The sequence below is a fragment of the Diadema setosum genome, chromosome 14, assembly GCF_964275005.1.
Source record: "Diadema setosum chromosome 14, eeDiaSeto1, whole genome shotgun sequence".
NCBI classification, from domain to species: domain Eukaryota; kingdom Metazoa; phylum Echinodermata; class Echinoidea; order Diadematoida; family Diadematidae; genus Diadema; species Diadema setosum.
In genome coordinates this window covers 7,156,486-7,172,244 of record NC_092698.1, presented here as the reverse complement: position 1 = coordinate 7,172,244, position 15,759 = coordinate 7,156,486, and the positions used below count along the sequence as shown (strand labels likewise).

The 15,759-nt window shown below is 41.0% G+C and overlaps 1 protein-coding gene across 1 annotated transcript in view; it reads right to left on the bottom strand.

The window, feature by feature from the left end:
- Positions 1–2,115: 2,115 nt before the first annotated feature.
- LOC140238036 (uncharacterized) overlaps positions 2,116–15,759 on the bottom strand; it is an 89,238-nt gene continuing 75,594 nt past the window's right edge. The window contains exons 4-6 of the mRNA XM_072317962.1: positions 11,635–11,708; positions 10,230–10,351; positions 2,116–9,724 (exon numbers count right to left, since the gene is read on the bottom strand). Coding sequence (XP_072174063.1) covers positions 4,423–9,724; positions 10,230–10,351; positions 11,635–11,708 — 5,498 coding nt within the window. The 3' untranslated portion in view covers positions 2,116–4,422. The remainder of the gene's footprint in view (positions 9,725–10,229; positions 10,352–11,634; positions 11,709–15,759) is intronic.

Here is a 15,759-nt window from a genome sequence, read left to right as displayed (position 1 = left end):
CAAGATTTAATTTTGTAGCCATTCCTTGCAGATGTTATGCATGTGTGTGTATATATATGTATATATATATATATATATATATATATATATACACACACACACACACGTACACACACACACACACACACACACACACACACACACACACACACACACACACACACACACAGGTACATCCTTTTTTTACTTTTTCAATTTGATGTAACCCACAAGTTTGAAGGAAGGAAGAATGCCATCTATTACACTGGGGCCCTGTTGCAAGAAAGTTGCAATCAATTGCAAATAATTGCTTATTTTGAAACAACCATTCTGATTGGCTCAGGGTCTGCCCCATTAAAGTGAAGATAAACCCCAAGAACAATGTGGATTGAGTGAAAGCAGCAACATTAGTAGAACACATCAGTGAAAGTTTGAAGAAAATCGGACAATCAATGCAAAAGTTATGAATTTTTAAAGTTTTGGTGTTGGAACCGCTGGATGAGGAGACTACTAGAGGTTATGATGTATGAGTGGACTACAATATCAAGAAAATATAAAGAAAATACTACAAAAATCCATTTTTCATGAAAATTACAAATTCCATCAACTTGATATTGACATATGTTAAGGGTAGCAATTATTCCCCCTGCTTTCTGAAAGCGGTTGGTCCACTGCTCTTTCATAATTTTAGAAAAGTGAATTTTTGTTGAATATCCTTTATATTTTCTTTGTATTGTTGTCCACTCATACGTCATATCCTCTAGTAGTCTCCTCATCCAGCGGTTCCAACACCAAAACTTTAAAAATTCATAACTTTTGCATCGATTGTCCGATTTTTCTCAAACTTTTACTGATGTGTTCTACTAATGTTGCTGCTTTCACTCAATCCACATTGCTCTTTGGGTTTACCTTCCCTTTAAGAAGACATGCATGCAACAATGATTTTGATTGGCCGGTGACAATCAGTTGCAAGTTGCGTTTAAACGCAAAGTTTCTAGCAACGGGGCCTGGATTGTTACCTGTTCCCCACAGGGTAGCATGTCAAAGGAAACACACACACACACTTACAAACACACAAGTTCTAAAAAGCCATTCTCTGTTGTAAATTGCATTCCCATCAGAAAATGTAGAAATACAAGTGGCAATGCACAAGAAGTGGAATGTCATTAAAGAAAGGCTGGATATAACTAAACCCTCTTATAACAAGGTGATTTTGAAGGTCCCAACTCTTTGTATTTCTTTGTTTTTGTACTCTTATATAGTGAGAAGCCTGATGTACAACATTAACAAGCTTATTGTCATGTTTTTTGTTTGTTTGTGTTTTCTTTTTTTTTGGGGGGGGGGGGGAGGGTGTCTGATGATCCCCTGCTGTAACAAAGTTATGATTTCCTCTGCACTAATCCACAAGTATTTTGTGGATTTGTGGATGTCATTCTATTTGAGTGAAAAACACAAAATACAGTACAAATTGATATAGTGAATCATCAGCATCAATCAATACACCAGTCACGCATCAGTCAACCTGAAATCCTGCCTTTCCTGCAAGAAGGTCACTGTTTCCACTGAGGGCATTGGGAGACAGTGGCCTTTTTCCATGAAAGAAAAAAAAAATCACTTTGCCACATGGGTCAAAGCATAGGTTGCAAGTTATTTGACCAAACAGATGATTTGCCAGATTATTATGGCAGTCTGGAAAGTGTGTATGTGTATTCTTTATGGCTAGCATCTGCTCGTCATTTCACTTCAACAAAACTTCAAATGCAAGGTCAGTAGCACACAGCCATTAAATTAACATTTAAATTTGCTCTGTAATGACACTTCTTGCAGATACCTGGAAATGCAGTGTGTGCTGTTTTGCTTTATTACCTCTGCCAAGGAAGTTCTGTTTTTGTCGGTGATGGGTCTGTTTGTGTGCAAAATTACTCAAAAATGTGTGAATATGATTTTGGATGTTGATAATGACACAAGGAACAGATGATTAAATTTTGGTAGTGATGCTTTTCTAGTTTGGTCTTGTTGCTACCAGCTCTCCTCCATGTTAGTAGAATAGGCAGACTGGAGAGTGAGCTTAAACTCTGCTGATACTTTACACTTTCATAATCCATGAATGACACCAAACCACACGAAAATGATGGATAAATTTTTGTACAGTTTTACTCAGGGGCAAACTCTTTTTTTATTGCTGTATAAGTTCACAGATTTCATTCCATTATTTGAAATAAAGTCTGAACCACCTCTTTGACACAAAAGGGAAATATGGGTGAAAACTTAGTAAAAGCTTAAGAGAGCTCATTCATAATTTGCATATCATATATCTGAGCTGGATTATTTTACATTACTCATTGTCTTGCAAATCTACAATATCAAAATCCTTCAAAAGATGTGAATATGTCCCTACTATTAAAGACTCTAGTAAATGAAAAAAAAAAGACATTCTCCAGACAAAACTTTAAAGGTGAGCATTACAAAACAGAAGGGTACAAAATCTCCACAAACTGATCATGTACTCAAATTCTTTTCACTTTCGCCACAATTTACGTTCTACAGAAAATTCCCAAGAGGGGTAATACCCTGATTTCTCTGAAGTGTTGGCTGCACAAAAACATTCTCATGTACAAGGTCTCTTATGGAAACTGCAAATTCTGTCAGTTCTGACAATATACACAACAGCTCTGCTGACAACCATTACACAGTGTCATTTGTGTCAAATTAATAATGTACAGGTGTGTGTGACCCATTAGTTAAAGGGCAACCCACCTACGAGGGTGACAGAATGATGAACTAGATATTTAGTTTCTCACAATAAGATTTCATACAAGCTGTTCTAATGCCAAACACATCCTGCTGAAGACTCCTACCTTTTGGAGTGTGCTCCCTTACTTCCTAACCCTTTATGTGTTCCGTTCAAATATACTTGTTTCATAAAGCGCCAACTTCACGTTCATTCTTGTGCCAATTTTGTTTTCTTGCAATTGGCATACAGTCATAATCTTGTCTTTCAATCTGGGCAGATCACAGTGTATGCACGGTTTATGCTACTATTGCAGTAATCCCCTAGCATGCTTTAAAGTTTTAATTGGCCCTTTCAAGAAATCTTTACTGAAGTCAACTCGGGAAATTCATCTCAAGTCGCAAGATAAATCTGGCACTAGAGGGTTAGTATGTTGGCACTGGCTGAAAACTCAGTTATGATAATAATACTAGTTAGAATTTCAATAGGCAGAACATTGTTATGGTCAGACTGATAGCATTAACCACTTATCTCCAAGAAAGGCATATTCAGGACTGATGAGGAAGTGACATCATTTACCCTTGCATTGCTTTAGAGAGCTTTTAAAAGTAGAAAACAACTGTGCAGTGAAAAGATTCACTTGAAAGCTGTGTCAGCTGTTGATATCTTGGATAAGCCAATCCTATGACCTGTGTAATAATCAGCTGGATGAGTACACTATGTTTCAATGACAAATTCATGTGATTATTAAAACATGCACAACTTTGTCCTTGATCATTGATCTACAAATACGCAGACAAATCCAGTGCTGGAAATGACATGGAGGAGGTAATTACTGCTAAAAACACTTTCATCTATCAAAACAACATAATTCTTCCAAGATAAGTTCTTAACAAAAAACAAAAAACAGAAAACAAAAAAAAATCCCACCAATACCTAGTTTCCCATGTGCCCCATTAACAAGCCGCTTATGGCACATGAATAAAAAAATAAAAAAAAAAGAGGAAAGAAAGAAGAAACATCTCGAGCAATTTTGCTCAAGGACCAGCCAGATCCAGGAGAAACTACATCATTGCACTTCTGACATATATAAATGACGAGATCGGTCAAGATATTCCACTTTCTCCTGATCATCAGTTGTACATACGTATTGACAAGGCGAGTGCTTTCTCTTTTGAAGTGACATAATTCACAGTGCTGCCGATTCTGCAACACATCTGTAATGCTACATGTTCCCAGCAATGTAAGAAGCACAATGTGAGCATGTTCATCAGAATGTAACATTCAACTGCCACGTCAACCCGATTCTCACTTGGAGAAACAGAAAATGTCATACACTTCATAAGACAATGTCATCACCTAACCATTTTCAAGTGTCACTGGTATATCATTCAATTTACAGAACATTGGATACCTCAAAATGAAAAAAAGAAAAAAAGAAGAAGTGTCCTGGTGACCAACGATAATGAACAAATTTGCATGCAAGCTTATGTGCATGTATAAAAAATATCTGAGATCACCAAATGATTAAAATAAATAAATGCTAGATTGAACTTTGTAGATACACTATAGTTCAAATTGCAGATACTCAAACTGAATAACAGTATGGAGCACACATTACAAAAACATCCTGCAAAACAGAACTTCTTCACATCAGGATTGTATTCTACATACTGCTAGCTTGTCACACAGACGGCCTGTGACAAGTGATCCTAGGGTATTCTCGGAAGGCCAGGTTTAAAGAGTGGTTTTCCCATGAGGGCAGCAGCTGGAAGTTGCATTCTGGGAGCACCAGGCAAGCGACCAGGCATGGCCCCAGGAAGCCTCATTTGCATCATTGGTTGGCCCCCTGCAGGCAGACCTGCTGCACCAGCAGGTATACCAGCTGCCCCTGGGGGCAGACGAACTGCGCCAGGGGGGAGGCGTATTGCACCTGGAGGCATACCAACTGCGCCTGGTGGTAATCTCACTGCACCTGGAGGTAACCTCACTGCTCCATGTGGCAAGCTCCCAGCAGCACCAGGAGGCAAGCCAACAGCACCTTGAGGCAGACGAACAGCACCTGGTGGCAATCCAATTGCTCCTGGGGGAGCACCTGCCATTCCTGGCTGTAAAGAGACTGCGCTGTTACCAATACGAATGGCACCAGGGGGCAAGCTGGGTCCACCTCCATGACCTGCATCTGGCATCCTTGCAGGAATAGTTGCAATGCCACCAGGAACACGTACTTGCATAGAAGGTCCAACTCCTTGTAAGCGCATCTGAAGGTGAGCACTTGTTTCTGGCATTTCTGCAGGTCCTGGTGTTCTGATAGGTAAACCATGTCTCTGTAGTGATACACCCATTTGACGCAAGGCCAATTCTGGAGACAAAACTGCAGGTCGGCCTACAACAGGTGTCATTGCACGCAGCGGAGGTCTAACCATTGCTTCTGATGGATGTAACGACAATGGCGTACCAACTTGTGGGTATCTGGTGGGCCTGATCATTGGTGATATTGATGGTCTTGGTGGTCCTTCTGGTGCAGCTGACGTATTACTAGAAGTACTTCCTGGTGAGGATGAGCGAATCACACCATCTGCAGGCATCGGTATCTCAACACTTACAGGAACTCCTCCTATACTTATTGATATTGGCACCATAGGCCGCGGGCTCGGCGAACCATGACTTTCAGATACTGGAGTATGCCTGGGTGACTTTGCATTATTGGGTGTTTCAGGACGATTACTTTGTAGCACAGGTGCTGGGGATACTGCAGGATGGTTTTGAGAGTCATTATCACTTGAAGGTTTGGCATCCTGTTTAGGTGAGGGTGCAGAGACCAAATCTGCAGAAACAGGTCTAGCAGGCTGAGGTGATGGCATAGAAGGCCTGGCAAAAGAAGTCTGAGGTGATATCACTTCCCTTGCATAAACTGGGGGAGTAGGCGCCCTAGCACTCGGTAGTCTTGGTCCGACCATTGATAAGCCACGTGGTCTGGGAGATAAAAGTGAGCTCGATGGTACGGCAGCCCTCATTGGTACAAGACCTCCAGGAAAAACAGATGTAGCTGGAAGTCCAACAGGGAGACCTGCACGCTGTACCGCACCTGGATGAAGTGATACAGGAATTGCTCCAGTTGGCACACCAACTGCAGGAACTCTTGGAATAGCTGCGAGACGAATGCCTGGCTGCAGGCCTGATGAAGGTATGGCTCCAGCTGGAATTCCTCCTGTAGCAATCCCACCTGCTGGTAATGCTCCAGTAGGCACAGCTCCAGTGGGCACAGCTCCAGTGGGCACAGCTCCAGGTGGCACAGCTCCAGGTGGCAAAGCTCCCACTGGCACAGCTCCTGCTGGTAGCGCTCCTACTGGTAATGCTCCTGCCGGTACTGCTCCCGCTGGTAATGCTCCCGCCGGTACAGCTCCTGCCGGTATTGCTCCTGCCGCCATTGCTCCAGATGGCAGTGCTCCAGCTGGTACTGCTCCTGCTTGAATTGCTCCAGCTGGTATTGCTCCTGGTATAGCTCCTGCTGGTATTGCTCCTGCCGGTATAGCTCCAGCAGGAACTGCCCCAGCAGGGATTGCCCCGGCCTGGGGTGTCCTAACTGGAATGGCACCTGCCGGTAATGCTCCAGCAGGCACTACACCACCTGCAGCCTGCATTGCTTGTAAAGCTTCATGAGGCATCGAAGCAGGAACCATTGCACGGGGTACAGCTGAAGTAACAACATTCCCTGGCTGGAGTGCTCCTAGAGCAGAACTGACTTGCAGTTGAACACCTTGTAATGGAGCAGATCCTGGTCGTAATCCTGCAGGAACCATGCCAGGCAAGCCTGCAACAAGTTGGGATGATTCCCCTCTTGCTTGCAACATTTCTTGAGTAATAATGGGTGTCATGACCCTTACAGCATCAGCTCCTGGAACACCAGTTGGAGTCACTGCTCTGATTGCACCACCTAAACCTACTTGTAAAGGTATTCCTCCATGTACAGGAACACCCGCCTGCAGAGCTAATCCTTGGCCAGGTACAGGTACAAGTTGCATTGGAGACACTGATGAGGTTGGTGGAGTATGAACACGTACATACTGCACACCCATGGGACTTGCAACTGGTACTGGCGTGTTCGGACGAATCATTGGCATTTGAAAGACCATTTGTGGGCTACCAGAAAGTTCTGAGCCTTGAAGATGTGGGGATTGTGCAGGAAGTGGTGACGGATGTGATGATGAACGGGATGCTGGTCGAACTTCCATCTCTACCTGCTGCTCCTGCTGGCCAGGTACATCCTGTAGTGGATGGCCTGGATGTATTGGACCAATGAATCCTGGAGGTCTACTGGGCTCATCTTTGTCATCATCATCTTGTCCCTGACTAGCCTGACTAGTCTGTTCTGTTAAACTCATGAGTTGAGGCTCAGGGAATCTTTGAACCACACCATGACCAATTTGAGGAACATGGGCCCGTATGAACCGTCCACCTGCAACCAAACCTTGCTGGGGGATTAGTACTGGACGAGGTACACCTATTGGTTGCGGCAACACCTGGGGTATACGTGCCAATGCAGGCCTATGGCAAACAAGATGCTGAGGAACCAGAGTAGGTTGTGGAACAACTGCTTCTACATGCTGCTGAAGTCCAACTTCCTGCCCCATTATCTGCTGCTGATGCGGCTGCTCCATTTGAATTGAGTGCTGAGATTCCTGACTACCTTGGCCACTAACTTGCCCCTGAGCTTGCATCAGCTTTTGCTGTACATGTAACCTTGCCTGCTGCTCCAGCTGCTTGTACTTTTCCATTTCTTCGGGTGGTATTGAAACAGGGCCATCCTCTTCTGATTTTTCTTTGGGCGTTTCTTGCTCTTTTTTCAAATTGGGTGCATGCGGCACTTTGAATGTATCTTCTTTGATGTCACTTGCCTCATTTCTTGTGAATGCAGCATCACTAGTCGCCCCATTTGACGAACCTTTGAAAGCACATGTCCCTTGAGGGGTTTGGGGCTCTTGCTTTATTTCAACTTTGGTTTGAGCTGGAGGAGAATCAGGCACTGGCTTTCCAGATATATGTGTTTTCCCCGTTTTACTTTGTTTGACAATAAGTCCTTTGCCTTCAGGCAATTGAGTCTTATCCTCAACACTGGAGAGGTTATGAATCAAATCAGACAATTTTGTTTTGCCTGTGGTGGATGTTGATGGTTTGTCAGTCTGCAGGGATGGATCGCTAGCTTTGCTTTCTTTGAGAGCTTGTCGCACCCATTCCTTCAGAGCCACACAGCTGCCAGCACGATCTGTTGCTTTTAGCTTGGGTGCATCCTCTTTGATTTTGTCAAGGATGCTTGCCTTACTCCTGTCCGGTTTTGGTGATCTACTCCTTGACCGTGAGTGACTGTGTCTGTACCTTCGTGGCGATCGAGAAGCACTACGACTGTGTCGCGATCGCTTGCTTCTGCTGCGATCTTCATCGCTATAGCTATCACTACGATAACCTCGCTCTCTCCTAGAGGACCTCCCTTCCCTATCTGAATATGACGAATAGCTTGAAGATCTGTGCCTCCTGCGAGAACTCCTGGATTTGTGATAGTCTTCATCACTGTATGAGCTCTTCCTACGTCTGCGGTCATCATCCGAGCTGTATTCACTGTCTGAATACCTACTCCTTCTCCTCTTTGAGTGTCCTGATCTGTAGTCATCATCAGAGCTTTCATGTCCTCTTTTGTGTCCTCTGCTGTCCTTTGAATCCCCATGACTTCGCTTTCTGTGCTTCTTTTTCCTATGCCGCTTGTTTCGTTCTGAGTTATCTGTGTCATAGCCAGAACCATGAGAGTGGCGACGCTTTGACCTTTTTTTCTTTTTGCGTTTTTTCTTCTTTTTCTTTGAACTTTCAGATTTATGTTCTCCATTTCTCATGGAAGAAGTGCCCCGACCACTGGACTTTGACTTATCTTTTCCAAGAATGCTTTTAAAGTCATATGAAAGTGGGTTCACACTATAGGAGAGAGCAGGAGAAGCCTTGGTGAGTACTACCAGATCAGTAGGCCATGGAAGAGTAGTTTTGTAATCTTTACCAAGAACTGCTAGATAGCCTGCCTCGACAGGGTCCAATTTGACAGGCCACGAGATTCCTTTCTGTTCACTCTCTAGAGCTGCTAAAGCTTCATTCTCATGTCGCTTATAGAACTCTTCTACACTCTCAGTCACCTCTCCGGCATTTGGAGCAGTTTCCGATTTACTGTCAACCTCACCAACAAGTTCCTCATTTTTCCCAGCTGCGTCCACAACTTTTGATGACAAAGTTTCAATCTGTGGGCTGTTCTTGGGCTGAGTTGCTAAACTGCTTACACCAGTGTCTTCTTTTTCAGCAGCTTTTCCTTTGATGGGACTTTTGCCAAGAGGACTATGATTTTCAGTGGGTTTGCTTCCAGCTTTGACTTCAGAGTCCTTTGGGACAATTTTAGTCTCAGTACTGCTTTCACTCAAGTTCTTACAATTAGTACTGTTCGGAGGGAAGATGACCTTAGAGTCTGCTTTAATCTTATTCAGTTTGGAGGGCAAAACACCCTCTACACTGCTACTCTTTTTCAGGATTTTGTTCCCACCCAATTTACCATTGTTCTCTGCACTGGATTCAGATTTTGTCTTCTCAGACGGAGTGCTCACTTTGGGGCTTTTCTTCATGGTAATCTCTGGGGTCACTTGCACTGATCCTTGCACTGATTTCCCCTCGGCCTGCTTGCGATCATGCTTTGCCTTCTTTCCCTTGCTGGCTTTGAGACTGTCGGTGATCTGCGTGTCTGTGTTGCGCGTGATGCGGAAGACTGACCTCTGGCTGATGTTCACTGGGATGGTGTTTTGTTTGCCACCAGTATCATTTTCCATTGAAGCCGAGGCTGCCTTGGGACTTTGGGAGAGACCACTCTGCTTCTTTGGATCGGGCTTGTTGGGAGGGGTACCTACGGCTCCAGAGTCACTGGTGGTCTGGCCACCACCTCCTTTAACACCTGACTTGGCGCTGGATCTGGTCACTCTCTCTCCAGACCTGCACAGAAAACAATAGTAGAAATGTACTTGAGGAGGTAATAACGACATCAATATCATACACATTTCACATGATCAATCTATGTCCTTCAACTTTAATGTCTTCAAGATGTCTTCACGATAACATTCACAATGTGTGCTTTCAGTATAAATGTATGTGTTTATATAATTATATATACATATATTATGTTCACATAATTATGAGTGCAAAAGGAAATGTGGTACATTCACATATGCTCTACAATGTTTAAAGCTTGTGTTCTTTAATATTCACACATTTCTTCAGTTCTTATCTCAGTTTCTAGAGTTTTTCATTTTTTTTTTTCCTAATCTTGAATCCTGGGGATTAAAGAACAAACAAACAAACAAATATGGATATACATTTCAACGAGACAAGCAAGAAGTCATTTCCACCCAGGAGGATGAACATAGATAAGAGCCTTCACTGCACAAAAGCTTCACAACTGCTTGTGAATATAAAGTGAGCAAAAAGTAGAAACCACTACCGTTTCTCCGATGACTTGTCAGGCCGTTTCTTGGAGTCAGCAGCAGGAGGAGCAGGTGCCTCCTGCTTGGTCGTTCCTTTACCCGTCTTGCCTGCAGATGCCTTCTCCTTGCTCTCCTCAACCTGTTCAAGGCCAATCACGAAGGGACACACAATTGACCAACAATCATTTTAATAACTCTCCACTTCATGCACAGTCATTTGAAAAAATTTCTTGTACTGCCATGCCCAAGGCTTAATTACTCTCAATATCTCTGCCATAGCTATCTCTACTCTTAGTAATCCTGATTTAGGAAAGGTATCAATCTGCCGAACACAGCTGCTCTATCATACCATAAGAAAATGAATGAAACAATATATAAATTAATGGTAAAAGGCAAATAAATAGATGGATAATGGGGAGCCTTCCATTCTTGCTTTGCTTTCTATTGTTTCTGGGTAAGGTATCATGTTTCCTGTTTTGCATGTTATGACATTAGCAATAGCCTGAGTTGGGAAGGCCATCCACTTTACGACGGAAGAAATGTGCTCATAAACAAAGGCAGAAAACCTTCACAGATAATGTATTTGGTTACTCTAATGTGCTGCATTGGATGAATTGATATTGCCAACAACAATTAAATTTCAATCCACTTCATCTCTTTTTCAACTCAACAAAAGAATGGCATGCTGGAAGGCCAGAAGACATAGAATTATGTGAAAACAAGCACAAATTTGAAATTAAACATGACAGAAAGAAATATGTATGTATATATTATAGGTGTGTGTGTGTGTGTGTGTGTGTGTGTGTGTGTGTGTGTCATGTACTGACATAGCACTAAATTTCCAAGAGATTTGACTAATGTGGACAGCAAACTACAGAGAAGCAGACATTCTGCTACAGCCCCAGATTGTTTTTACAGTTTGCTAAGTGCACAACAGGACCAACAACCAAAACAAAGACAAGCATGACATGACCACAAGGCAATAGAATATTCAAATCTGGATTAAGAAATACTCTACAATTATACACATCCTCCCTGGTAAAGGTTAATAATGAAGTCCAACCTTAAAGAAAAAAAAAAATATATCTATACATATTACTTATGAATCTAAAATGCATACATTCACCAAATTTTATGAGAAACCTTGTTTTGTTCGTATTTATTTATGTGGTTCCGTTTTGATACTTTGAACCTACTAAAAGGCATAGCAATTAATTAAGCATTTGAAATTTTCACAGCAATTGAAGACCTCTACAGAGACTTCAACATACCACAAAGCTGCCATTGCTGAAAGGCATAGCAGTTTAATAACATTTTGAAAGATTCAAAGAATTACAAAGTAGATTCATAGAATCAAAAAGGAGTCCATCCAGAAAGACTTGCTGTGAGAGTGACAGCAGGTCAAGTTTCTAATTTCCTCACCTGACCAGACTTGTGCTTCACCTGACCGCCGCTCTCCCGGCCTCCCCTCTGTGCCGAGGCTCTCTTGCTTGGCTCTGCGGAAGGAAGAGAAAGATGGGCTTGCTGCGTTATTTCACAGCATCCAGACACCTCTATCTGACAATCTGCCACAAGAGAACGACGGATGAAACAAAAAAAAAAAAAAAACTGCTTGGCAGAATGATACTCATTTGCAATTCAGTGATGGACGGTGTGTTGCAACATGGAAGCTTTGATCATGAATGTTTATAGGAGTGAACATATTTGACGATGGATACATACCACGTACTGTATATTCCAGGAGTGCATATGTATGTACATACAGAATACATACATACACATATAAACACATACAAATACACACCCCCACACATATAAGTACACATAAATGTCTATATACTTACTGAAGCGCTTGTGACATGCACATTAGATTTTCTAACTACACTGGAGTTACCCAACAGCCACTGCAAGCACTGTGCTAGTGTATCACTACAGCACACAGGCAAAATGTATTCTTCACATTGTGTACACTTTTTCCTACCAATGCTAAATGATGCAATCAGCATCAGCATCATCACCATCACCATATCTCTCTCTCTCTCTCTCTGTCATGTCACTTTCTTGCTAACTGTTCCCATAGTAACATTAATTCTGCAGCTTGTCCTTCATATTGGTACAAGCATGAAATACCTTCCTTTGATAAATGCTTTGCAATGTATTAAAAATGAAAATATAAGTACGTATGGCAAGGTGCTCAACTTAACTTCTAAATGCCTGTTTAATAGGTGATTTAGAATTATGACATAGATCAATAGTTAGAACAATCAACCACCTGATGTTAGGGGTTATAAGATTTCTTTACAAGTGTAGTACATGTACAAATATTTCTTACAAAGAGGTATTCTTCAGTTTACCATTCTTTTGAAAAGTGATATTGGCATTGCAACCCATATGATTGGTATATTATTATTTTTTTCTTCTTCTTTTTTTTCCCATCAAATCAAGCTATGAATATGGCAGTACATGCAGCCAAGACTTTTGGGCCAATCTGGGCAAAGTAATCATACAGCCATTGGGAAATCATCTGTACACATGGATGTATTTAACATGCTGGAGTAAAGTCTTATACCATCAGCAATGCATGGCATTGAACAGCAAGTGGTGCATCCATCTTTCAGCAAGGATGGTTACAAGCAGATACTGAATATGATTTATGATATATGCCAATAGCACATACACATAGAATGCATTCATCCATGATGCATGCAAACATAACCCGCAGTCAACTTCTTCATACGTGTACATGTCTTTGTAACCAAATTTGCCCCTTTTTCACTCGTGTTGGGTCATTCGGCTCAGATTCAGAAAAGATATCGACCTAAGCCACTGGCGTTTACCAATGCACTTCCATTGTTCTACTGCAGAAGGTAATGATGAAGAGTTATCTTATCATCTCAAATGATTATTGCAGGCAAAGTATCCATTAGCGTTGAGTCCTTACATGACAAGCTCCACTTTTTGCATGATTTTGGTTCATGAGTTGCTTTTATTTCTTTTAACCCATGAAACCCCAGGAAATTTTGCAGCGGAAATAATCATCTTGTCATATTAGTGAACTGAATTCAACTGCACACCTAATATGTGTATTTCATGGTCAGGTAAAGCTGCATAATATCAGTACAAATTTGTAAAAAAATGTTGGTAATATGAGAAAGAAACAGGAACTTAAATCTCCTAGTGCTGGCAATTCAGGAAGCAAATAGAATTCTAGCCCTTAAGAGGCTACCAAAACAAAAAATTATGCAGGAACAATAATGAAGGGCTCAAAGGAAAGATAATTTTTCACTCTACCTTATGGAACTTTAGCAATGAATACTGGTAATGAAAATTGAAATAAAAATACAGCCCGTCAAACAACAGAAAGTGGCCTCTCTGACTCGATGGGATACTGTTACTAATATTAGTATGGAGGTTGAATCACTGGTGCATTTCTGTTTGTTACAGCTTCATGGAGAGTATATCCTGAGTAGAATGTCATGACAGTCAGTTTGAACAAACTTGGAACAATATTACAAATGTTATGGCCATTACAATGTTAGGGAGTTATCTTGACTTGAAGATTTTCTAGCTTCAACGGAGCCCTTACTTCATCAAAAACCACCACTTCCTTGCAGTGAATTTTTGTCAGGGAAAGATGACACGTCTGTGACTAAAGTAAGATAATATTTCACAGACATCTAAAATATCTGAGTGAATCATTTACTGGTAAATCAAAATCTACAACTTCTATCTAAAACTACTGGTTCAGGTGGTAATATTCCAGGTCATTGCATGAAGAAGAAAAAGAAGAAGAAGAAGAAGAAGAAGAAGAAGAAAAAAAAACATTCACGAGCCACTAAGGTCCTCACTCCAAAGAATCAAATAATCTGCTATTCAAGAACACGAGCACTTCAACACTATGCAAAATAACAGTTCTACCCACCCACAATACATATCTCCGTTGCACACTTCAACATGTATGTCGTTCATACAATTCATACATATCTATACATACATGTGTCTGCATAGACATGGCCTTTCAGACTATATCAGAGGCAGACCACAAAACTGTAGTCTCATTGAAAATTCCTTCCATGCCAAGACAACACTACTACTCTATTAAAAAAAAAAATAAATAAATAAATAAAAAATCTGCTATCACAAACATCATCCAAGGATCAGCAAAAAGAGTTTTAAAGGTACAAAACTAGGCAGTCACATGACAGGGATTGAAAACAAAATTATAACAAAACAAAACCAAAATCAAATATTGTCATGCAGAATTTCATACATATTACATAACCTTCATACCTGATGTGAAGACAAGACAATGCTATATTACCAGTTACTATCAAAATAAGGATTATTTATACAAAAAGCCATTCAAGTTGCTCCAGACATTGTCCCTAGTCTCAGAATTTGGAAAACAGTTAATCACACGGACAACACATTGTTACAAAAGAAACAATTTTGAGATAAATGGATAAAAGGATGACTAGAAATCAATGCCCACAAAGTAAGGATGACTATTCAGTTAAACCCCCGACGAGGTTAGAATCATTCCTGTTCAATCAATGAGTAACTGGTTGGCTGGTTTCTAGAAGTTATGAACATGTTTGTTTTTTTCTTTTATGTTTCAATATTTCAACAACAAAAAATAAAGAAACCACCAGAAAAAGGACACTACACAAAGCATAATAAGCATAATGTAGTAGAAGGAAATGAGATAATGTAGAGGCCAACATCACTGAGTTTTTTGTGAGCTGGACTCAGAATGAATATCACAAGCACTTTACCAAGCAGCTACAAGAAAGACCCAGTTACTGATGTATAACGCTTATAAACAGGTCTACTTTCTCCAATTATGCAGGATGCTCTACTAATGGTAGCAATTATGCACCTTCTCCCAATAGACACATATCAATGTTTGGAATCATTCTAATGTGGATATGCTGTTGCTGTGACAGTCAAGCCTCTGGTAAGTTTTTAAAGGAACAAACTGATCTATAGGTATTGGTAAGCTTGGAATACAATATACATGTATGCCAGCAGATATATTACAATGGGCCTAGGACAGTCTCAGCACATGTTCCTTGAATGTTATAAGTACTGGTGACAAAATATGTCATTGTTGGCAAAAATTAGCAGACAGAAAGTAGCAGCCTTCCTTGACCATAAAAAGGCCTCACAAATTTATTAGTGAAGAACATACAAATTTGGGTTTGCTCTAACAAAGTGAGATTAGTTTTAAAGGAAGTTGTGTCACATGGCTGCCATATGCTCTTATTTCAATCTAAAACTGCAGTTCGTTCTAGATACAAACAAATCAAGAGACAGAGAGAGAGAGAGAGAGAGCACTTTCATTTGAAGAAAAAAACAACAACAATGTACACAGCAAATATTCAATCAGCTTGCATTATACTTTTGCAAGGAGAATTCAAATGATCTGGGAATTTTCTTTTGAGTTTTTTGAGTTCTTGTAGCCTCATCACGTCACATGAAATGACAAACACTCTGCAATTTTGTGTACTGAGATTTCATTCTGATCAACAGCTAGACTTTGATATG